The sequence below is a fragment of the Mytilus galloprovincialis genome, chromosome 9 (assembly GCF_965363235.1).
Source record: "Mytilus galloprovincialis chromosome 9, xbMytGall1.hap1.1, whole genome shotgun sequence".
Taxonomy (NCBI): Eukaryota; Metazoa; Mollusca; class Bivalvia; order Mytilida; family Mytilidae; genus Mytilus; species Mytilus galloprovincialis.
The window spans coordinates 53,984,644-54,009,746 of NC_134846.1; the positions used below are offsets into that span (position 1 = coordinate 53,984,644).

The window sequence follows — 25,103 nt, forward strand, 5'->3', positions numbered from 1 at the left end:
CTTCATTGGCTTTTAAATATTCAGCCTCACGGATGTAAATTAAGAAAAGCACCTCTGAATCATCAAATTTATAAAGTGTTGTTTTCAATGTTTTAATTCTGGATATAATTTTTTTTTAATTCCCCGTCCAAATACTTAATAACACAAACCAAACTATAAACCCCAGGAATAGATAATATATAGATTAAGTCATTAGTTATTGCTTCACTAGTTGCGCTATGTCGTGTTTTCCTTGGTGAGTACATATACTGGTATTATTCCCATTTGGCAATTTGAAGATATTGAATATGCGCGTTTCGTCTACATAAGACTCGCCAGTGACGCTAAGATCAAAATAGTTATAAAGCCAAACCAGTACAAAGTTGAAGAGCATATAGGATCCAAAGTTCTAAAAAGTTGTGCCAAATATATGTATATGTATGATAGATCTTAAAAATATTTTAGTGTTCGCCTGTGATTTACACAGCTCCTTGAGAAGGTAGATGAATGCTCCCCCTTTTTTTGGTTTTTATTATTGATGACAAGATATTGACTCTTATTGTAGATAGAAGACATGTTTTCAATATACTTAGTTGTTTAAAGGAAAATTCTGTTCTGCATTATTGTTGGTATATTTCAAATGTAGGACAATTTACACGTACATATGATTATTATTAAAACGGGTATATCTAATGATAATGGAGAAGTCTTCTTTACCAAAAAAACAAAAACGTTAAATAAAATTAAAAAAAAGTGCAAATATGATTAATCTTTTAACTACAAATATGTACATTCTGAGGTTGTTTTTGATATACTCGGGGGGGGGGGGGGACACTTGCTATATAATTAGTGGTAGGGATGAGCCGCTGGAATAGGTCACTTTTTCATGCTCTATTATATGTCAAAAAGGTGAGAAATTCAGATGAAATATATCAATTGGTTGATATTATCACTTGCTTGATTATATCATAAGTATCTGAAACTAATCAGATGTCCGTATTATCCTTGATGCGGTTAAACCACAGTCGTAAATGTATCAGTTATTTGTCAAACCAATTAAACTCTATTTATTCTGATGTTGTATTTCCACTGATGCCAGTGATAGATGCAATTAATCCTACTATTTTGACATTTGCACCTAATTATCAATCAAGGGTTTGTATACATAAAATATGATAACAAATATTTGAAGAAATTCCATTGTGACAGCGTCCTTTACGAGGGAACGGCAATGAAACTTTTTATCAGTTTTTAATTAATATTTAAACATGTTAAAATCAGTGAAGGTGTTACACTCTGGGGTGATATTACATTTATCTGACCATAGATGTAATACCGTCTATGATCTGACCAAACGTCTTTTATATGTATTGTATTTTGGAATTGAGATATCTTCATAATGAAAGATGAAAAATGGGCAATAAGAAAACAGTGTTCAAGATATGACGAATTTATTGGGAAAAAAAGTGATTTTATTGCGACTATTTGCTTCTTAACAAGAACGTGATGATGAGCGGTGAAAATATTGAAATATATCTATAGGTCTGTTTTTTTGATAATTAATATATTACAAGGTATATATTTTTGATTAACAAAATTTATGAAAAGGGTGGGGTACTTGATGTCTCAGCTGCTCACCCCTACCAAAAAAAGTTTGAAGTGGCCCCCGAGGTGATATATTCCACCTTGGTTTTGATTAGTTTACTCGTCTGTATTTTGATGTAGGCACAACAAAGATATTGTCCAAAAAGTGTGTGTTAGTGTGCACTTCCTTGTTTAGTTCATTGGATATAAGGTCTGCACAGTACCTGTGAAACTCTTCCGTATTAAGTTAATTTGTTGAATAGGTTGTCATGGATATTTTCGTATCATTCGTGAGTATTGTAGTTTACTTATTTAGAAATTATTTATTGTTTTGAAGTTCAAAGGTAAGAAACCTATTTGTTACCATAAAAAGTAAACTTTAGATACAAGTATATAAATCTAAAGATTATGTTCGTGTAGGAATGGTGTGAACATCCTTTTTTTATTATATCTTATCGTTAATCGGCTTTTGATTTAAAACTGAAATTGTTTATATTTTATTTAAATTTAACAGATGATTTAAACAAAAAAGAAAAGTTAAACTCTAAAGACCGACTAGCTATATAGTGTCATGTAACACGTTATAATTAATCGTTTATGAAAAGAAATAATAAGTAGTCTATTTAAATGAAAACGAAAGTAGAAAAAAAACAAATGCTTTCTTCTGATTGTGGTAAGTGCTTATCATTTATCTTTAGAATGAAACGTTTTATAATATTCATATGTATATATAAAACTCTATAAAAACAGTGTGAGTAGATTTTTTTGGTTCTGAATGTAAAATGAAAAAAGATCTTGTAAGATGCACTATTTTATCCCTAGAATATATGCTCCTTATTATATCGACTATACTTTTATAGTACATGTAGAAGCTCTTCGCTATGGTTTCTGCCCTGTCACATTATATCTTTAATTTTAAAATATATTCAATAATGTTCGATACTCATCCGTAAACGAGATATATTTATGCATTGATATGATTAAAAACGCGATTCGTCTTCAAAAGACTTATACATGGCGCTCGAACCAAACAAAGTACAATCCTTCTTAGCTTATAATTCCTTTGCGTCAAATATATTTTAACCACATTGGCGCTATTTGACAGGTAACATATAACGGAAAAGTTTAAAACACGAGAAAAAGATTTTTTTTAGAGTAATCCCCTGGATAACTAAATAGGTTCATACTCATTTCTAATATAAAAATGATAGTCACTTAGTTTTAAAACTGTATAGTGTTCACATGTTTGAGCTAGGAGTCAAGATGGACATTGTCAATTCTGAGACAAATAGGACGTTAATTTTCTCAATTGGATTGTTTCATATTTTTCATGTTGGGGCTGTTTCCAGCCGACAATTTGGTATGTTTTTCCCCTTCAGTTTCGAAGGCTGTACGGTTGCCTATAATTTATTTCGTCGATTTCATTTTAACTTTGGTAGATAGACTCATTGGCAATTATATCACACACAAATCATTATTTGTATATAGAGAAAATACATGTTTATGACCACACATATCGGTTATCCAACGTACAGGACTACATCGGAGCCGTTTCTAACAAGTCTTGTGTCAGAAAAATCTTTTGGTTTTACTACAGTGCTTTCTTTTAGGTTTTATGATCTCGTTAATTTATAAAATATTTTTTCTATTATTTACCTGTATTCACATGTATTATTGGCGTAAATAAAATGCGTTTATTGAGGCGAAAATGAAATATCGTTTGTGGCGCAAATGATAAATTACGTTGGCGCAAATGAAATGCCAATAAGCGGAAAAGCAGAGCACGATTAGCCGAAACAAAGTTGATAAGGCCAAATAAATACGAAATTGAAGAGCAGTGAAGACTCAAACTTCCTAAAATTCTTCGTAAAAGACAGTTAATAAGATAATCGATTCATCCTTATTGCATTTAATCATTAATAAGTTTGTTATTGATATTTTCATACATCCGTAAGTATAAACTTAAGGTTTTGTTTCAACTTGATGTTAATTTTTCCCAATTAAAAGTGTAATAATGAGACTTATAAGGGTAACGTGTCTTTAACTCACATTATTGAAAATGAAAACAACGGTTTATAAATGTCATACAGTCGAATCATAAGTTTGTGATCACTGCTACAAATGATTTTTTTTCTGTAGTTTTGCTGTTTTATTTTCTAAAGTCCGTAGATTCCAGACTGTTTAATGAAATGGTTTTGTGACTTATTCCCGATTGTGACTGTTTTGCCGAGTGTGAACTCGCATTACTATAAGACGTGGTACGGTACTTATACATCCCAAATTCATGTATTTAGTTTAAATGTTTAATGTTATATTTGTAATTCTCATCGGATTTTGTCAAATGTGTTGACGTCTTTTCTATTATATTTCTGTGTTATGGTAAAGAAAATTAATCACCGCCTTCATTTATCAGATTTGATTTCGTTCAAAGTAATCAGTACGATATTTTACGTTTGAAGTTAGATTCATAACAAACCTGACATAGTTTTATAATATAGTTAATTGCTACCTCAGTTTTATATTAATAAGAATCAAAATGTGCTTTGTTATTAAATGCAATATCAGTATTTAGTTCAAATATATAATCTTAAATTAATCCTAATTCTAATGACGTCATTTTTTCGTCATTTTTCATTTTTTGATGCTCTGTTTTACTAATTCTAATGACGTCATTTTTTCGTCATTTTTCAGTTTCAAATAGGACGTCACTTGGCGTAGAGGTTTAAACGTATTCGGATGTGTCTACTTTTGTGTTTCAAATGTCTGGTTATGTAAATGTATTTCAGTTGTTTCCTGTAATTAGTTAATACTTCAGCTTTATCATGTACATCTTTTGAATATTCATTTTATTAAATTTACTGTTTGCAAAAGTATAAATTACTCTAAATTATAGGGATTTTCTGGTAACTTAACGGAAAACCCTTGCCGTTTTTGGCACAACCTTTTTGATCTTTTGGTCCTCGATGCTGTTCAACTTTGTACTCGTTTCGGCTTTCAAACTTTTGTATCTGTGCGTCACACATAGGTCTTGTGCGGACAAAATACACTTCTGGCGTATTAAAATTTTGAACTTGTTGCCTTTTGTTGACTGTTGTTCGTGTGATTCTTTGTCAATTGTGTTCTCCAATTTATTTATATTGTAGTCCTGTGTTGTCATTTTGATGTTATATTTCACATGGCCATAAAAGTGCGAGGTTTGGCATGCCACAAAACCAGGTTCAACCCACCATTTTTTCCTTTAAAAATGCCCTGTACCAAGTCAGGAATATGGTCATTGTTATATTATAGTTCGTTTCTGTGTGTATTACATTATAACGTTGTGTCGTTTGTTTTCTCTTATTTTTGAGTGTAAATTCACATTGCGATATGACGTGTCACGGTACTTGTCTATCCCAAATTCATGTATTTGGTTTTGATGTTATATATACATGTTATATTTGTTATTCTCGTGGGATTTTGTCTATATGTGTTACATTTTAGTGTTATGTCGTTGTTCTCCTCTTATATTTAATGCGTTTCCCTCGGTTTTAGTTTGTTATCCCGATTTTGTTTTTTGTCCATGGATTTATGAGTTTTGAACAGCGGTATACTACTGTTGCCTTTATTTGTATTAATTGAATCTGCTGGGAAACCCGTCAAATATAGGCAATAAATTAATATTCAAAATCGGACATATTATCATATCCCTACCGATCACTGTTTTCGTAAAAAAAAACTAAAACTATTATAATCGAGTACAAATTGGTGATATCTTTAATACAGTAGTACATTTGACAATAATAGATAAAACAATTTTAAAGTTACATAAAAATGAATCACCACATGTTTACCCAAATCTACCCACAAAGTTCTTTTGAAATTTACAAATGATCGAAACGATTTCATTTGTTTATAGTATTTTGATTCAGACATTGCAAAATCTTACATATATCTGAAATAAATACTGTTAAGGTTCATGTGGATCATTTGGCTAAAATGGCTACATTTTCACCTCAAAACATACTCTGAGTACAGACAAACCTGTGTATCTAGAAAAGTTTTGAGGCATAGCATTCCCTAGATAAATAAATTTCAAATATTGTTAAATGTTTTAGAAAATTATAAACTTAACACGATTTTGCCGTGCACTTTTTTTCATTCCTCCAGTAGGTGCCAAAATAAACTTAGTTGGGAAAGCAGTTTAAGAACTTCCCCACAGGTAATAATTGAAGTCAGCTGTATTGATTGACATTGACAATATATATGGACAATAGATACCTGACAATAATTAGTGATTTTAACTGTGTACCTCAGTGGGTCATATCAAGTGAAACTAAACTGTTTGTTAATTTCATCATCTTATGCGGGGACAAGAAAAAAGAACAATGCAAAATCCAGTAAAGTTTTGAATTTTCTAAAACATACCATGCATTTGAATTTTATTTATCTAGGGAATGCTCTTCCTTAAAAAAAATTTCATGAAGCACAAGTTTGTCTGTACTCAGAGTAATGTTGAGGTAAATCCGCAGCCATTTTAAACAAAGGGTGTCCACATATTAATCAGTGGTTTGTTAGGGAACAACTTGTCCTTTTTCATAAACCCTTGACAGGAGGATTAAATAAACTGAATTTGAAATCAACTTTTAAATTTTTACACTTTTTACATTTCCTACCAAAAACTGTTTATGGTAATTGTACAAACAATCTAGATAAATTGTCCGTGATTTCATTCGTCAAAGGTAATTTGATAAATATGTTGCAAACTCTCAAAGATATATGTAGGATACTTTAAAATAGATAATTCAGCCGATCTGTAACAATTCCATGTTCTTGCCTTATATACCATCTACTGTGTTACGACGCTAGATTTAAACTGACGAGGAAAGGTAACACCCGGCCACCGAAAGCTCTTTTTTGAAGATCGTCGGGCACAGCGCAGGCAATTTGGTGCCACAATATCTATATAAAAGAAAATTATATTTTGCGGTTTTTAATTTTGTTGCGCATCTTATATATCGCGGCCTGATACAGTACATTTTGTTAATTTAATCTATTACTCATCAACTTAAAGATTTTTTTTCTAATGTTTAAATCGATATCGAAATATATAGTGATCTATATTTTTCTTATAAAATATATTTTGCTGGTGACAGAACTTGCTGATGTTATTACCAATCAACAGATGCTAATAAAACTATAAATATCATTTCTACGATCTTTGATTGGTTAATTCCTTTAAGTTATGACCATGTGACAGATTATGTATGGGGATGAGTAACAATAAAGTCTACATAAATCTTTTGCAGGGTCCTTTGTACCGATGTTTGAGTTTAATTTTAGTATATGTCAAAACTAAAACTGGGGTTTCCCAGAATGCCTATTGTCACCTTATGTTTATCTGTTAAAATACCTTTTAAAAAGTAACAGAAAATAAGTATTTAATTTTTCTTCTCAGTAATTTAAATGAGTTGTATCAATTATTCTTATATCGAGAGATTTGCTCACTGGTTTCTTTGTCCATAAGTAAACTAAACGAACAAATAGTTTTTAACAATTAAAGGTCTTTTGTTGTCATAAAACACTATCTAATATTTGTTTTATTTTTTTCCAAACAAACTATTACATATTTTTTTTCTTTTAAAGTACGATTCATATATATTTGAATGTGTGCCCTCTGGTTGTCCTTTTTTAGAAAATCTATATAAACTGTAATGACAAATCATATTAGCAAATGTTGTACCTTTATGTGATGTAAATTTTCATTGATAAATATATCATAGACGTAATCAAGCTTTAAATAACATCTTTGGGTTATGCACTTCGGTAATACCCTTATCTAAAAATAATCTAAACTTCCTTGTTTTGACTTAATTTGCGATATATTGAAACTTTGAAAAAAGAAGCAAAATAAGAATAATTATCTCCAAAGTCCCGTCAAAACAAAATTTGATACAAAAATTGAAAAACACTCTTAGATATTTGGATAATAGATTCGTTCTCAAATGAAAGACTTCAATATGTACACTTAAGACCTTAATATGTACACTTCAGACTTCAATATGTACACTTCAGAGATTTATTTAAATTTTTATGCTATCGGTGGCAAATACAAATTGTTTGTCTCAAAGTCTGAGTATTTAACTAATTTCAATTTTTTAATTGTTTTGTAATTTCTGCCAAATTCTCGGAAAACTGTCTTTTCGAAAATCCAAATATTTAAATTCTGATAATAAGTTTTGTGCTGAATGCAATTAGAACTTTATAAATACTAACATTGTAGTCCTTTTTCGCAAATACTTCAAGACAACCTGAGGATTATAATATAGATTTGTATTTTAACAGAAAGAAAGGAATAAGATGCAGATAAACACCAACAAACGATTTTGTAATAAGGCAAATGGTATTCAAATTGCATGATTAAAAGGACTGAGATGTAGGTTAAACGTTAATGAGACGACAAAAATAACCAAAGGACCTCTACAAATGAAGGTTCAGGTTTTATCACTAATCTACACCTAAATAAATAATTTCTTAGATGCAATAAGAACTCGTTGAATTGCAACTTGTTATAGAAAAATTAATGTATAATTGTTTTACTTTCAGTCAATTAAATTTTTGAAGATCCCATAATATATAGATTGTATGTAAAAACAAAAAGCGGCGAAAATATGCATTTTTTAATTTGTTCTTATGTTGTATTGTTGCGCCATTTTCCAAGGTAAGGGGTTGGGGTGCCAGTTGATATAACCCCACCACACTCTTTATATGCATATCTCCAAGTCAAGAGCCTGTAACTTCTACATCATTTGATATGTCTCAATAGCAATCTTCTAACATTTTACATTTTTCGATTTTATTTCTAAATTTCGTTTTTTTTTAAATCAGTTTATAGAAATGATATGTAAAGATTTTCACTTTTACTTTGTTAATTAAAAGCAATTTATTTTAACAGTTTTTATGGCCTTCCCCTTTTTGAATTTGCCTTGAATATTGGAATTTAAAAAAAATTGCAATAAAAAATTTTAAAAATGTTAATTTTATAAAAAAAATTCAGTTCAAATAATGTGTATGCGCTACAATTTTTTAAGTACGTCTGATGAATAACAGTAACGTGTGACATATTTGTTTATTCGTTTTTTTTTATTATCTTCCAAGAAAAAGATACTTAATCTATGACGATAACGTGAAAGCTTAAAAGCTGAGATATAAGATGGCAGTACATAGCATTATATCATCACTGCAACCGCTATTGTCACAAGACATACAAGGACAAATCCAGGCATCAACGTCCAGCAGCACAGGTAATAAAAAACTTTTTATTGACTGGTACCTATTCAATTAAAAGTCACATTGACATAAGCTGTTCTTTTATCTTGAAAAAGATCAACTTTAAATAATTGTATAAACGTCGAAAGCATTTATTTACATTATCATTTGCCGTTGATCCTTGAAAGGACATAAAAGTGATTTAGGCAAAATTTTTGACTCACGTTTTGACTACAAAAAACTCTTCAGTTCCGCTCGAATCAAAAATGTTAAAATGTCCAAATAAAGTACGAAGTTGAAGTGCATTGCGGACCGAACATTTCTAAAAGATTTGCCAAATACAGCTAAGGTTAACTATTCCCGAGGTAAAAAAGCCTAAGATTTTCAAAAATTGAAATTTTTATTAACAGTAATTGTTAAGTATGACAATATTAAAGATAATTCATGTCAACACAGGAGTGCTGACTACTGGGATGGTGATATTCTCTGGGAATAAACACTCCACCAGCAGTGGCATCAATCCAGTGGTTGTAAATAAACTCATCATAATCATAGAAACCAACATTTCAATTTTGTATTGTTGCCAGACGCGCATTTCGTCTACAAAAGACTCATCAGTGATGCACGAATCAAATAATGTTAAAAAGACCAAATGAAGTACGAAGTTGAAGAGCATTGAGAATAAAATATTTCTTAACGTTTAGCCAAATACAGCTAAGGTAATCTATTCCAAGGTAGAAAATCCTTAGTATTTCCAAAATTTCAAGTTTTGTAAACAATATGACCATACCAATGTACCAATGATAATTCATGTCAACATAGAAGTGCTGACTACTTGGCTGCCGATACCCTCGGGGAATAAAATCTCCACCTGAATTGCATAGACATTTGGTCTCGGATAGATACAATTATGTATTTACGGGTTGAAGAAAGAAACCAAGAAAACAATTTAGTTTTAGTGAAGGTGAACTAGTTTAATGATAAAATAGCAATCGATTTTTTTAATCAGTAGATTGGTCTTCTAACTTCTATCTTAAAAAACTATATTTTAAGGAACCCTAGACCTTGACGACGATGTTAAGAGATGGGTAGTTATAGGACTTTGTCTTCACAGCGTCTTGACTCCAGCTTTGAGAAAATATGTCAGTCCAATTATTACTCAGATGTATAATGTATTGGTAGCATCCGATCACATCAATACACAAACGTCACACCACTTTCTCAGATACTATTTACCAACAAAAACGAAACTAAACTACGAATCCATCAATAACAACAAAACTCTTTATGGTGGACAAACGGGGAAATACGACCGCAGTGTTAAAAATCATATTGACTTATCAAAGCTTTTCCTTCAAACGCATATGGCCCAGTACATAGCTTTCGATGCCACGTGCGATTCGTCAGCATTACTTGCGATTATTATCAATATTGACCAATTTCCTTTGGCTGTGCGGGAGGAAGCAAATGAGGTAATATTTTTCTTACAAACAGTAAAAGAACAGAACAAGAATGGGTTAGTATTTTGCAGAGTAAAATACTGATAGAACAATGAAGTACCAATGTAACTGCATCAGATAAACATGCAAAAAAGGTCTTTTCAGATATCCTCAAGGCCAAAATATTGAAATATCTAAATGATACATCCCTTATAAGCAAACGTTGAAGAGTGAAAAAATGATTTGACAAAATTTCATTGTTCCGTATTTATCAAAACGAAAATGACTAAGTTCTTAACTTGTATCTGTATGTCCAGTAACTCAATACTTAATATTTCGATGGCTTAAATCACATATATCTAATATTTAGTTTACTTGCGAAGTCAGGAGCGTTTGTTAGTCTTGTATGATTTTAAATTTTAGTTTCTTTTATATATTTCGGAGTTGAGTATGACGTCCATTATCACTGAACTAGTTTACATTTTGTTTAGGGGCCAGCTGAAGCACGACTCCGGTAGCGAGATGTTCTCGCTGCATTGAAGACCCATTGGTGGCCTTCGGCCTTTATTTGCTCTGTGGTAGTGTTGTTGTCTCTCTGACACATTCCCCATTACCATTCTCAATTCTATTGAGATTAAGGATACTATCAAAACTAAAAGGTCTGCTTCTAGATCTTATCCACGATACAAACAAGAAGATTTGATTCTTGATGTTTTCGTCGATAAAAACTAGAATCTATGACACACGCGAGGATTTCAATGTTCATATTGTCAACTTTTAATTTCCCAACAGTAGCAACCCTCTGCTCTATCGTTATGTTCTGCAAGTTCACATTATATATTTGCCATTAACAGAGGTGTGCTCCTGAAACAAATACTGCTCATAAAAGGTAAAATCACAAAAACTCTGCACTCAGAGGAAAGTCCCTAATCAAATGACAAAAACAAATGATAAAACACATACAACGAATGGACAACAACTGTCATATTCCTGACTTAGTACAGGCATTTTCGAAGAGTAACAGAGTTATGAAGAAGAACGAATGAAATCGATGGAAAGTTCGCTATCACGAATTAGTTCATCGTTACGATGCGTTGGTATCTCAATTCACTATCGACATGTTTTCGAAGTCTTGTGTCTATAGATCGCAGAAAAATTATATGTAATTTTTACGATTTAGTGCTTGTCTTGATTGTGACCTTCCCCTTCCCTTTCATGAATGTGACCTACCGAATTAGACTATTTACCGGATTTGTTTTAACATGAGCAACACGACGGGTGCCACATGTGGAGCCGGATCTGCTTACCCTTCTGTAACACCTGATATCACCCCTGCTTTTTGGTGGTATTCGTGTTGCTTATTCTTTGAGTTTCTATGTAGTGTCAGGTGTACTATTGTTTGTCTGTTTGTCTTTTTCATTTTTGGCTATAGCGTTGTTAGTTTGTTTTCGATTTATGCGTTTGACTATCCCTCTGGTATCTTTCGTCCCTCTTTTTGAATGATTGTGGATTCTTATGGCGGATGATGCATACATAGTATGACGCTCACAATATCGACACATCTGGTTTCGCTCCTTTTGGAGGTCATGCGGTTCCCTTATTTTTTGTTTGTTACCTTAATTTGACTCTTCTAAACCGATTTATGGGATTTTAACATCGTTAAACCAACGTCGCCTTAAATTATTTCAACGTTTTATTCCATTTATATTTTGTAACCTTTAACGCGTTCGAATATAATACAATATTGCTAATGTTACAAGCAGGTCCAATAGACCAAATTGCTCTTCAATAAATGTATGTATTGATACAAATGTCACTTTTTGCATATTCAATGTGATCAAAGACTATACAACTACAGATTTGTTCTGTTGATTATTTGTCATGGCAATTATTCAACAATATTCCAATTTAAAGCCAAAAAAAAAAAAAAAAAAACCCAACAAACAAACACCCAACGAACATCAACAAACTGGCCAACAAGGTAAAACTTGATGACAATTGCATACTGAAACGAAAACCAACAGTAAATGCCAAACAATTTCTATCATATACAAAACAGCTCAATGTACAATATTTGAAAAAAATCATTACCAGTTGAATCATGTTGAGGAAGACATTTAACGCACTTTTAACATAAGCAATTACTTATAGTGTTCACTATAAATTGTTTCAAGATATTACCAAATTAGGAAATTTCAATAGCGAGAAAAATATTTAGCATCTATTTTGAATACATATAAATTCGGTTAACACTCCTTTGCGTAAAGGTAAAATGTTTGATTCCTGTCTCTATTCTAAAGCATTGATCTAAATAAAAACGGGGATTCTAACTCCCGGACCCCTGCATTGCCCAGTGACGGATCCAGGGATGTTTGGTGGTTGGAACCCATTTTTATTTGAACGATAAATTCATTTTAATGGGGACATACGGTTGTAAACCTCTTCTATTTTTTTTTAAATCAATAAAATATATCAGCGTCCGGTTTGCAGAATGTCGCACTTCCCCTGAGCTCTGTTCTGATGGGTACGAATACCTATTGGGTTTATTACAACGGGGATTTCGTAATGTACAACCGAAATATTAAGACACCAAGATTAACATTATAAAAAAAAGATATGAAAGTGAAACACACCAGTTTTTTTTACATACCAAACGATAGCTGATGCACACCACTTATGTAGTTATATTGATTTTTGTTATTTTACTTGTTGATACAATTTCAGGTCCGTTCTTCAATAAGAAACTGCTGGGCCCATTGTAATGTTATGCAATGGACCCCGGGAAAATTTGTTGCGTCATTTCAGCTTTTGGAAAGCTTTATAAAAACGATTGGTGTAAATGCAACAGAAGAAAACAGAATTTTAGGTGATATACATAACTGGAAAACAAACGGTAAGAGAAAATTAGAAATTAGAGGTAAAGTGTTGATTATTTTAAATATAGGACATAGTTGATAATTATTGTGTCATTTTGGTCTCTTGTAGAGAGTTGTTTCATTGGCAATCATACCACATCTTCTTTTTTATATTGAATATTTCTTATATTTCTAAAATGCTTAGCTAATTGTACATAATATATATAAAGTTACCTTAAACAAACCTTTTTCTATGCGACCATCATAAGAAATTAAAAATGCTTTATTTTATTATCCATTCATCATTATATTCAAATTTGGCAAAGTTGTTGACACTTTGTTTTTGGAAAGGCCACCCTATTCTAACTTAGATTATAACAAATCAGAAAAGGTATCTTTGTAGTTGTCTCATTGGCATTCATACCACATCTTCTTTTTTATATCTTTATCTTTATTATCGTTGAAAACTCTTAAAGATAATCATTTTGGTTGTATTTCATGTGCATTGAATCTACACATTTTTTCCTTGGTTTAGGTACGAATTTTATGAATATATCTATGCTTGGAGCGGAATTGGTTAGTGAAATTCAAACCGCTACGCAAGCCTTGACTGAATGCACTCAAGATGACTCCATAGAAACAAATTCAAATTTTCACCGGCTGCAGAAACAACTGATCAAAATAGAGAAAAAATTTGAGGAGCTTAAAACTAATACAGGAAAATGGCTAATGGAAATAGGCGCTGTATGTTGTTTTCTTTTAAACTATCAGTCAGGCAACACAATTAGACTGTTACCAAATTCATGTACCAAATATTTGTAGTGGTCCTATCTATAGATTCACCATTATGTTTGTTGCAAAACAATAACATATCCCTCCATTGGGGCGAGCACATAAGGAATGTGTTGTGCCAAATAAGTCTTAATGATAATATCATGGGAATTGGTAATATATCAAGAACCGATTCTGTTAACATTTTGGATATAGTTTCTAAAACAGTTTGTAAAAATCGTTCTCATGGACGTAGACAAAATCGCAATAAAAGAAAATTTCGGACCAACCATACAAATATTATGGACCTAATTTCTATTTCAAAAAACAACGGCAGACATTATCTGTTAACCAAGCTCTGTTCTTTACCTATAAATAAATTAAATAAAATTTTTAAGATTGCAACACATTTTCATATTACAGTCCTAAGTATGAAATCGTTCAAATTATAATGGCATATCGTTATTCTAAACTGTTTCCCAAAATTGATCGCCCTGAAGATCATAAAAAACATTTTATTAAAATAAAGCATTTTAATAAAGGTTTGGATTTTGTAAATATTGCCGGTATTTCTAACGACCATTCTGTTAAAGACCAAATTCCTGGATATTTTGATAATACTGAACACCCTGTTATATTTGTAGGACTCTAAAGTGCGATGGGAACGGTAAATTACGATGGTCACGCTAAAGTGCAATGGTCTACGCTAAAGTGCGATGCTTCCATACGCTAAAGTCCAATCGTCCGCGAAAGAATAGACGTAAGAAACGTAGTTTGATTATGACGTTAACAGTCGTTTTTACAGACCAAAAATGAACATGCCGGTAGATAGATTAGGCATATTTGATAAACAATTTTTACATCAAATGTCCATGACTTACTACTAATTGATTTATTAACCGTTTGTTGTCGGCTGTAGCGCAATGTTTATTTTTTTCAAGTGCTGGAAGAAGGACTTGTACTCTACAGTCAACCATTTTACTATATAAATACAAAACAGTATCCGCATACTTATCTTGCTTCTATTTGAAGCGAACGGATTAATTTGAATCATTGTTTATGTGACAGTTTACTAGTACTTTGCAGATCCCCGTTAAAATGCTGTTGATTTTAATGAGAAGTACCGTAAAATTAACATAGTAGACCATAGTACATGTTTTCATACTTGAATTATAAATTATCTGCTAAAACAGAAGTTTGTACTGTACATTGTAGGAAAATAAAACATGTATCTGTTCTCGCTACGAAAATTAGAAAGCTCGACGAACATTGCCTTTCTCTCGCATTTGAATTAAAGCTTGAACAAATAAATGTTGCATATTCCGACAATGAACGCATTTTATATTATTAATTTTTCAGTGACGACTGTAAGGGAGGTTGTAACATTAGTCTGAACGAAATATACACCAATTATCCAAATATTCAATACGCTCCGAATTGTTAAAAATTTATTTTTACATGAAATATAATATTTTGCGACACATAAATTACCTTTATAGCAATTATTACTTGGTCGGACTTATTTATTAAGAAACAGTCACTTAAGCTTACCGGTAAATTATAAAGCCCATTACATATGTTATACCTTAGCATACTAGCTTTTGCAAAAAGACTTTCTTAACCTCGATGTTTTAATCCCTCGAATCATACCCTTTGAACCATCGCACTTTAGCGTAATACACCATCGTACTTAAGCGAACAAGTAATCATCGCACTTTAGCGTGAAACACCATCGTACTTTAGAGAAGACCATCGTACTTTAGCGTGACCATCGCACTTTAGAGTACCATCGCGCTTTAGAGTCCTACATATTTACAAGAAATCTACCCGGAAATATGTGTTTAATTATAGCCAATTGTGTAAAGATGTAAATATCATTGAAAATACACCTATGTCATGTAATTGCAGTAATTCCGAATACGCTTTCCCATGCCTTAACAGGAAACCTTAACATCGTTCGCGACCGAGAGTTAAAATCATTCCTTAGTAAAGGACCTAAATATCGTCCCCCGCCAATTATTAATTGGAATGAGTGTCGTAATATCACCCACGACTCACTCCGTACCTACTGTTTGAAATGGGTAAAACGGGAAAAAGCTGACAAAAAATCTTTGGACTCTTTTTTTAATTAAGTAATGAAGATAGTTGATATTCGAATACAACATTTTAAAGAACATTTTACTCTTAACAACAACCATAAAAACCCTATTTCGCGTATTAAACATAAACTAAAAGAACTAGTCAAGGAATTTGTGTTTGTCCCGGCTGATAAAGCTGCTTATAATATCATTATTGTTGGACGTAAATTTTATATTGAGGTTCTGCAAAAAGAAATCACGAATTCACCAACATTCCAACTGACTTCATTTACAGAAAACGACATCTGTAACAAACACAAACTTTTAGCTACTTCTTTACAAGCAGAACCAAATATAATGAAAGTCCCAACTATGTACTGGCTTCCGAAGCTACAGAAAAAAAAACTTTGCCTCATATTCTTATTAAGAAAAAATTAACATCCCTAAGTAACTGGCCATTTAAAAAGTCAGAATGCGAGTACATATGTTCAAACTCTTTTAGAATATTTTTTAGTAGCAATAAACAAAAGAACTAGGTCAATTAAACATGCTTTGATACTATAAATGCGCTTGAATTTTTACTTGATAACATTTTTGTTCGCTTTGGAGATTCCGTATATCGTCAAGATATTGGAATTCCAATGGGGACTAACTGTGCACCACTTATTGCGGACCTGTTTTGTATTGTTATGAGTTACAATTTATGACTAAAATTAGCAGAGACCCATCGAAACAACATTTGATACAAAAATTTAACAATACTTTTAGATATTTGGATGATATAGTGGCTCTCAATAATGACGACTCCAGTATGTATACTAAAGAAATTTATCCTGTTGAACGTACTTTAAATAAAGCTAATACTAACAATGACCACTGCCCTTTCCTTGATCTTGATATCTATATCATTAACGGCAAGCTTAATACTAAAATTTATGATTAAAGAGACGATTTTTCATTTCCTATCGTTAATTATCCATTTTTAAATGGTGACGCTCCCTTGTCACCATCTTATGGTGTTTATATATCTCAACGTGTACGATTCGATCGTGTATGTAACAACGTATTAGATTTTAGCGAGAGAAATTTATGTATTCCTGAAAAATTATTACACCAGGGTTTTCGATATCACAAACTAGTCAAAACATTTACTAGATTTTATCATCGGTATAAGGAAATAATTCGTAAATATAACTCAACATGCAGACATCTTATACGTTCAGGTATTTCACATCCAATCTTTTATGGTAATATTCTTTACAAAGCACAAAAATGTCAGTATTCACCTCAAAAGCTTACAAAACCTTTAAACATAATTATTAAGAAGGGATATAGTTACGATACTGTTGTCAGGTCATTAAAGATTGCATATTTTGGCTTTAATATTGATTCACTTATAGAGTCTTTGCATCGGAACTAAACACATTTATTTAAAAAAAAAAGTTGTTGGCATGACACGGGTTATGTTCTTCTCATATATGTTATGATAGTATGATACTAAACCCTTAACGGGAAGGGATTATGCCTGATATTCATATGATTAAGACATAATCTTTCAATCAGTTTAATTGAGGTCTGGAGCTGGCATGTCAGTTAAATGCTAGTAGTCTGTTGTTATTTATGTATTATTGTCATTTTATTTCTTTTATTTTGTTACATCTTCTGACATCGGCTCGGACTTCTCTTGAACTGAATTTTAATGTGCGTATTGTTATGCGTTTACTTTTCTACATTGGCTAGAGGTATAAGGGGAGTGTTGATATCGCATAAACATGTTTAACCCCGCCGCAATTTTGCGCCTGTCCCAAGTCAGGAGCCTCTGGCCTTTGTAAGTCTTGTATGATTTTCAATTTTAGTTTCTTGTTTATAATTCGGAGTTTAGTATGACGTCCATTATCACTGTACTAGTATACATATTTTTTAAGGGGCCAGCTGAAGGACGCCTACGGGTGCGGTAGTTTCTCACTACATTGAAGACCCATTGGTGGCCTTCGGCTGTTGTCTGCTCTATGTTTGGGTTGTTGTCGCTTTGACACACTACCCATTTCCTTTCTCAATTTTATAAAAAAAAATTACGCAAAATAATATATCATATTCTGCTAGCAAGCGCCTCCAAAACTGTATATTTGCATTTGTTTAGGGTTTTGGGTGCCTACAATATGAATTTAACATACAAGAAAATGTCTGACATTTTAATCAGTGAACAAATAGTTTAAGAGTTACCTTGAGCCTAGCTCTGTAGATTTTCTCGTAAAACTTGAAAAAATACAAAACAATATTTTCCAACTGTAGTGGTCCTTAAAGTTTTTTTTTGAGTGTATACGTTTCAAGTATTGTTAACCTTAGTTCTCATTGTTTGAATCTACTTTTTATACTTCTAGCTTAATTCTTGTTGTTTGCGTATAAATCTAGTATACACATCTGTTCATTTGAGCTCAGTGATACTAAGGTCTACTTTAAACAAAATGTATGCTTATAGAGAGGCGAAAGATACCCAAGGGAAATTCGAATTCATAATTTAAAAATAACTGATCACGCCATTGCAAAAAATAACAAATAATAAAAAGACAGAAAAACAGTACACAAAACACAACATATAAAACTAAAATCACAGCAACACAAACCCCACTATAACAAGAATCTCAACAAAATCAAAAGACCAAAAATGACACAGACATTAACAGCTTTAGGTCACCATACGGCCTTCAACATGAGCAAAGCCCATACCGTATAGTCAGCTATAAAAGGCCCCGATATTACAATGTAAAACAATTCAAACGAGAAAACGAACGGCCTCATTTATATAAAAAAAATGAACGAAAAACAAATATGTAACACATAAACAAACGACAACCACTGAATTACAGGATCCTGACTTGGGACATGCACATACATTGATACCCTTTTCATAATGCAGCCTTTAATAAGAGAAAAACTTGTTTGTAGAGCAATCAAACTCGAATTTTAAGTTTGTCCGCTGTTAAAAGATTATTCTTTTTGTATGTCTAAATATTTAATGTGCATAATAGGTCCAAAGGGCTTGGTGCTGATACATGTAAATACCACAGCTTATTGATATATTGTTTATTGTTATAAAACACATATCACTATAATAAACAATTTGGTATTGGTATTGGTATAATAATATCTATAGATTTATGTAGGTATATTCATACGAAATAACTGTTTAAGACAATATTTTTTTCCAAATGATGAACACATTGATGATGAATTGAAGTTACTATATTAATTTCTTGTTGTTTTTTTTCTCATTTTTTAGAATGTTTCAGGATGTCGTAGCATAGGTTAGTCATAATTATCTTTGTTCTTATGAAAAATAATCTAACATGAAAAAGAGCATATTTGCATATTTGATAAAGTAAGACAACAGTATGAAAAATCTAATACTTATTGCAATGTTCTACTGTATTTATTTTCGATAAAAATAACTAAACTGGCAGTTCACTCGCAACAAAATATTGAGATATTTACACATCAGAATTAACATTACGGTAAGGGTTTTTCTAATTTTTCATTCTCTAACGGTTGATGACATGTAATTATTTGCATCAATGTCCTTAGGTGGAAACAAAAACGACGAAAAGTCAACATTGAACAAAGCACCAGAAAGAAAACTTGAGACTGGGCAACAGGAACACCACCAAAAACTCGGGGCTGATATCAGATAATCCGGAAGGATTACCAGTTGATAATGATAAGTTGGGTTAATACACTGAAAATTCTAATTAATGATTTTCAAAAGTGTAAATGAGAAAATGGTAGGAGTTATTTTTTGATTTTGCATGCATAATTGTAAATACTTCCCACATTTACGATATCTTTAAGTAAACATATAAGAAAAAAAGAATATGATCAGTATACAAACTAAATGTTACGATTAAATATGTATTCAAGGTACAACAGAAGAGAAGACCTTAACTCATCATGCAAACTGTCTTTGTCGTGGTAAGTATCTTTACCTTGTAAGTAGCACATTAGTATTTACATTCAGGAAATTATATTTTTTGTATACCCTACCTAAGTAATCTAAGAACATATATCTGAACATTGTAATTAGAAAAAAAAATCAGTATGTACTGAACATACTTTCAAAAGCTGAGGCATGAATGAGATGTTGAAAAATATGAAATGATTTTTACATTCAAGTTAAAATAAACTCATTGTCTTAGCTTTATAAATATATAGCTGTCATCATCCCTATTCAAATAGAAAAATCTAAATAATTTTAAATACAGGAGAAACTGGTGTTTTAGAATATTTTTCATTTTTTTAATTGCCGCATGGTAAAAGACCTGATCGCTCTAGTGGCCTTGTTTTAAAAATTATAGAAGAACAAGTAAACTGCCATCTAGCATATTCAAATTAATTTAGGAATATAATAGTGTGAGTACTTCAGTTAAAATGTGTATGCAGGTTTTTTGGCGATGTTAAAAATGAAAAAAAAAGAGATGAAAAATCTGAAATGCTAGGCTATCTTTATTCCTGTGGCACAGGTAATAAAAAACAACATCTACGCAACTGGTACAGTTTCGTCAAAGTTTTTAGGTATTTAGAGTGAATGCTGAATCAAAGGACTCTATGAATTAACAGGTTTGCCTTCATCTGGCTGTCAAAATCGTAGTTATTTGACCACAATTGTTCAAACTCATTTATTTTCCTTATATAACACATGTAGCTTATTAAAATATTCTTTAGAAGATAAAACTGAATTCCATATTGATAAGCACAAAAACGGCGTTATCATATATAAGTCAAGTATTTGAGTAACATATATCATATTCAATTTCTCAAGTATAGAGAAAATGTATGATCATTTACATCTGTCGGTATCATACGCAAAAACTTAAAAGAAGATAAAAATAATAAATTCAGTTACAAGATATAAAAATTATTTCTACTTATTTTTCTAAACTTTAAACATGCTTAAACCAACAAAAGGTCAACAGATATGAACTCATGATTGATGGATAAGACATCAACTTATATTGAATATTTATTAAATACAGTAAGCCATCATGTCGACTCCTTTTATAGCAGAATTAACGATATTTTTGAATCTTTATTGAGTTGTTAAAATTTAGTGTATTAAGCAAGAAAGATGTGACAATCAACTCACTTTTTTATACTCCAGATGCACACCAGTTTGAAGTCAATTTGTGGCAACAACAAGATAGCAAATTTGTTGAAACAGACATTGTAAACGACATGATTAAATTCTTAGAAACAAAACATGTTGCTGTTGTTATTGGTGCATCGGGTATGGGCAAATCGTCAATCATACACCACATTGGGTTAAAATTTTATCAAAAAGAAGGATGGACTGTTATACCTTGCCATAGTCCACAGGAAATCATTAACCATTACAAAGAAGATGAGTTTCTTATGTTCGTCATTGATAATATATGTGGTAAATATGCAGTAAGTGGAGTTGATCTTGAAAACTGGATTAATAATAGGCTGATACTAAAGATGATGCTAGGAAAAGGCAAAATTAAGATATTGGCATCATGTCGCTTAGAGATATTTAATGAAGAAAAGGTGCAAATATCTTTAAGACCATTTATATCTTATACCTTTGATGTTTCTACTAAATACAGACTCTCTCCAAAAGAAAAGTTAGCAATAGCTGGGAAATATTTGAAGAGCGAAGATTGTGAAAAATTAAAAGAGATTATTGAAATAGTAACTTTTTCGCCTTTACTGTGCTTTCTATTCTCAAAATATGAAGACTTGTCTCTTCATGAATTCTTAAAAGGTCCATTCAATATCTTTTGTCACGAATGGGATGATTTAAAAGTTGTTGATCCCCATACGTACTGTTTACTTTTCATATTTGTAATTTTCAATGGTACTATTAATGAATCCTTGTTTGAAGAACCAAACGTCGATGTAAGAAATAAACTCGAGAACGTATTTGAGAATTTGAACATTGATCGCAGCTCAGCTTTATCTAAAATTAGGAATAAACTACACTTTTGTGTAGGAACGTACTTCATCAAAATAGGGAAAATGTATAAAGTGATACATGAAAAAGTGTTCGATTTTCTATGTTGCTATTTCGGTAGAAATATGACGTCATTTGTGATAGAGTCTGCGACTATTGAGGTTTTATGTGAGCGAACTCAATTGCAATCCTTACATCGATGTCGTAATATGTACACTGTTATTATTGCCAAGAAGTATGAAAACGAATATTTACAAAGGTTCCAAAAAGATATCCAGACTTGTAGTCTTTATAATTCAATAAACAACGTAAATATGAAATACCGAATTTACAGGGAACAATTTCTGAATATTTTTAAGACCATGAGTAAGGAAGCAGTAAAAAGAATTTTGAAAAATAAAAATGAAAACTGTAACAATGCATTTATCACATTATGTTCACACGGTTATGATGAAATCGTTCAGTTTTTTATATCCATGGGGGTTGACGTCAATGTCAAAGATACCCTTTTGTCTCCAATGACTGCTTCATGTGGCTCTGGAAATTATTCTACTGTTGTTTTGTTGATAAAACATGGCGCCAACTTAAATCGACCAGATAAATACGGGGAAACACCTTTATATGTAGGGTGTTTTGGAGGATTTGAAAATGTTATTAGATTATTAATTAAAAAAGGAGCTGATATTAACAAAACTGCTAAATCGGGAGGAACACCTTTGTTTGCTGCATGCAATGGTGGAGATGTTGATATAGTCGATATGCTTTTGGCGCAAAACGCACGTGTGAATAATAGCACCAAATCTGGAAATACACCGTTATTTGCTGCGTGTTGCGGTGGATATGAGTCGATAGTGAATAAACTTTTGAATAAAGGAGCATTGGTGAATAAAACGTTTGAAAACGAAGAATCTCCATTATTTGTATCGTGTCAGAGAGGATATGAAAATATTGCTCGGCTACTGATAGTTAAAAATGCCAAGATTAATCATTCTACAAAATCTGGACAAACTCCTTTGAACGTTGCATGTAGTGGTGGATGTTTGCCTATAGTACAACTACTAATTAGTAATGGCGCTTCAGTCAATAATACAAACGAAAATACCGGATCACCATTATACGTGTCCTGTCAAGGAGGATACACGAATATTGTAGAATTATTGTTACAAAATGGGGCGCGAGTTAATAATTTTGAAAATAATTATACACCTTTGCATGCGGCGTGTTCTAGCGGATATTATGAAATAGCTAAGATGCTAATAGAAAAACGGTCAGATGTGAATGCTTCAAAGGGTGATGGCCAGACACCTTTACATGCTGCAGTTAAAAGTAATAATGACAAATTAGTCGAGTTATTGGTATATGAGGGTTCAGATATAAATAAAACTTACGGTTGTGACTTTACACCGTTGTACGACGCATCCACAGCAGGTAACTTGCAAGCTGTGACAATTTTGGTAGAAAATGGAGCGGTTATAAACATACCTTCAAATTCAAGCGAAACAGCTTTGTTTGTCGCTTGTCGTGACGGTCATTATGAAATATCAAAATTCTTAGTAGAAAGGGGAGCCGATATAAATAAAAGTAATTGTCAAGAAGATACCCCTTTGCATATTGCATGCGCAGGACAACATGAAAAAATAGTTCAGATGTTGGTTGAAAATGCAGCGGACATCAACAAGTTAAATAACGATAAAGAAATGCCATTTTTTATAGCATGTAAAAATGGGAATTATACAATTGCTAAAATCCTAATAAACAAAGAAATAGATATAGATATTTCAACAATTTATGGGTGGACCGCGTTATATGCTGCAGCCTCAAACGGTTATAATGAAGTAGTAGGGCTATTAATCGAGAACGGAGCAAATGTCAACCAGAGCAATACCTATGGATTGACCCCTTTGCTTGCTGCTTGCAAAGATGAACACATAGACACCGTTATCGTTTTAGTTAACAATGGAGCTAATATTAATATAGGTAATCCAAATGGAGAGACTCCTATGCACGTTGCCTGCTTGTGTGGAAACAGTTCGATTTTTCAATTTTTATTAAAGGAAGGTGCATTCTTAAACAAATTTGATGCGCAAGGAAATTATCCCCTTCACAACGCATGCTTTAATGGACATTCTGAAATAGTCACGCTTTTTCTAGAGGAGGATGTAGATGTAAATTGTATAAATAAATCGAAAAACACACCTCTCCATGTCGCATGTGTCTCCGGACATTATGAAATTATTCGAAAATTGATTGAAAAACGTGCAAATGTTAAAAAGGTTAATATCGAGGCTGAGACGCCTCTGTTTGTTGCATGCAAATGTGGATACTTTAAAATTGTTCGAATGCTTATTGAAGCCAATTCCGAACTGATTAACGTAGTAAATATAAATGGATGGACGCCTCTATGTGCAGCTTGCAAGGAAGGTCATTACGAAACAGTGGAAACACTATTAAAAAAAGGTGCCGATTTTAATAAAGCGAACTGTGATGGACACACACCTTTCGATATAGCAATAATGAACAAGCATGAAAACATATTTGAATTATTGCAGGATAAGGGAGCAGACAAAATAGTTTGGCCTGATGAGACGTGTCACACGAATATTAGCTAATGTTATATGATTAAAACCCTATTGACAATTATATTTTCTGCTTGCAACATTTCACTACATTATGCAAGCTTAAGACATGGCCAATGAACTTTGTATTATGCATATTTGTAATAATTTATAGGTAAATTGTGATTCATAGATAGCTTTTTTTTTATTCTTTTAATAGTTATCAAAAGTACCAGGATTATATTTTAGTACGCCAGACGCGCGTTTCGTCTACATAAGACTCATCAGTGACGCTCATATAAAAATAGTTATAAAGCCAAAAAAAGTACAAAGTTGAAGAGCATTGAGGATCCAAAATTCAAAAAAAGTTGTGCCAAATACGTCTAAGGTAATCTATTCCGGAGACATTTTAATGTCGGCGTGAACTGCGCATGCCACATTCTTTACGTAATTCCTTTTTATCCAAGTACATTTTAAAAATGTCTTTAAAAAAAATAACACGTTTAATTTATTGCGTCCGGAGCGCTTGTCTGGATTTACCTTCATTAGGAACGCTCAAACCTAAACATTTGAAACTCGAAGATGGATAAGTACCGAAAATCGTTGAAGAGCTATATATGTAAAAAATACCT

At 32.0% G+C, this 25,103-nt stretch overlaps 1 protein-coding gene across 2 annotated transcripts; it reads left to right on the forward strand.

Moving 5' to 3' along the window:
- The first annotated feature begins 1,739 nt into the window (after positions 1-1,739).
- Positions 1,740-24,665, forward strand: LOC143045298 (uncharacterized). Of its 2 annotated transcripts, XR_012968928.1 has the most exons (8): positions 1,740-1,853; positions 8,698-8,843; positions 9,862-10,280; positions 12,972-13,140; positions 13,638-13,846; positions 19,232-19,256; positions 19,867-19,917; positions 21,104-24,665. XR_012968928.1 is itself a non-coding variant. In XM_076217725.1 (7 exons), the coding sequence occupies exons 2-6, from the start codon at positions 8,753-8,755 to the stop codon at positions 19,888-19,890; spliced, it is 912 nt and encodes a 303-aa protein (XP_076073840.1). In that variant the 5' UTR covers positions 1,740-1,853; positions 8,698-8,752; the 3' UTR covers positions 19,891-19,917; positions 21,104-24,665. The 2 variants fall into 2 exon arrangements, 1 of the variants encoding a protein (XP_076073840.1); XM_076217725.1 differs by lacking the exon at positions 19,232-19,256.
- Positions 24,666-25,103: the final 438 nt, after the last annotated feature.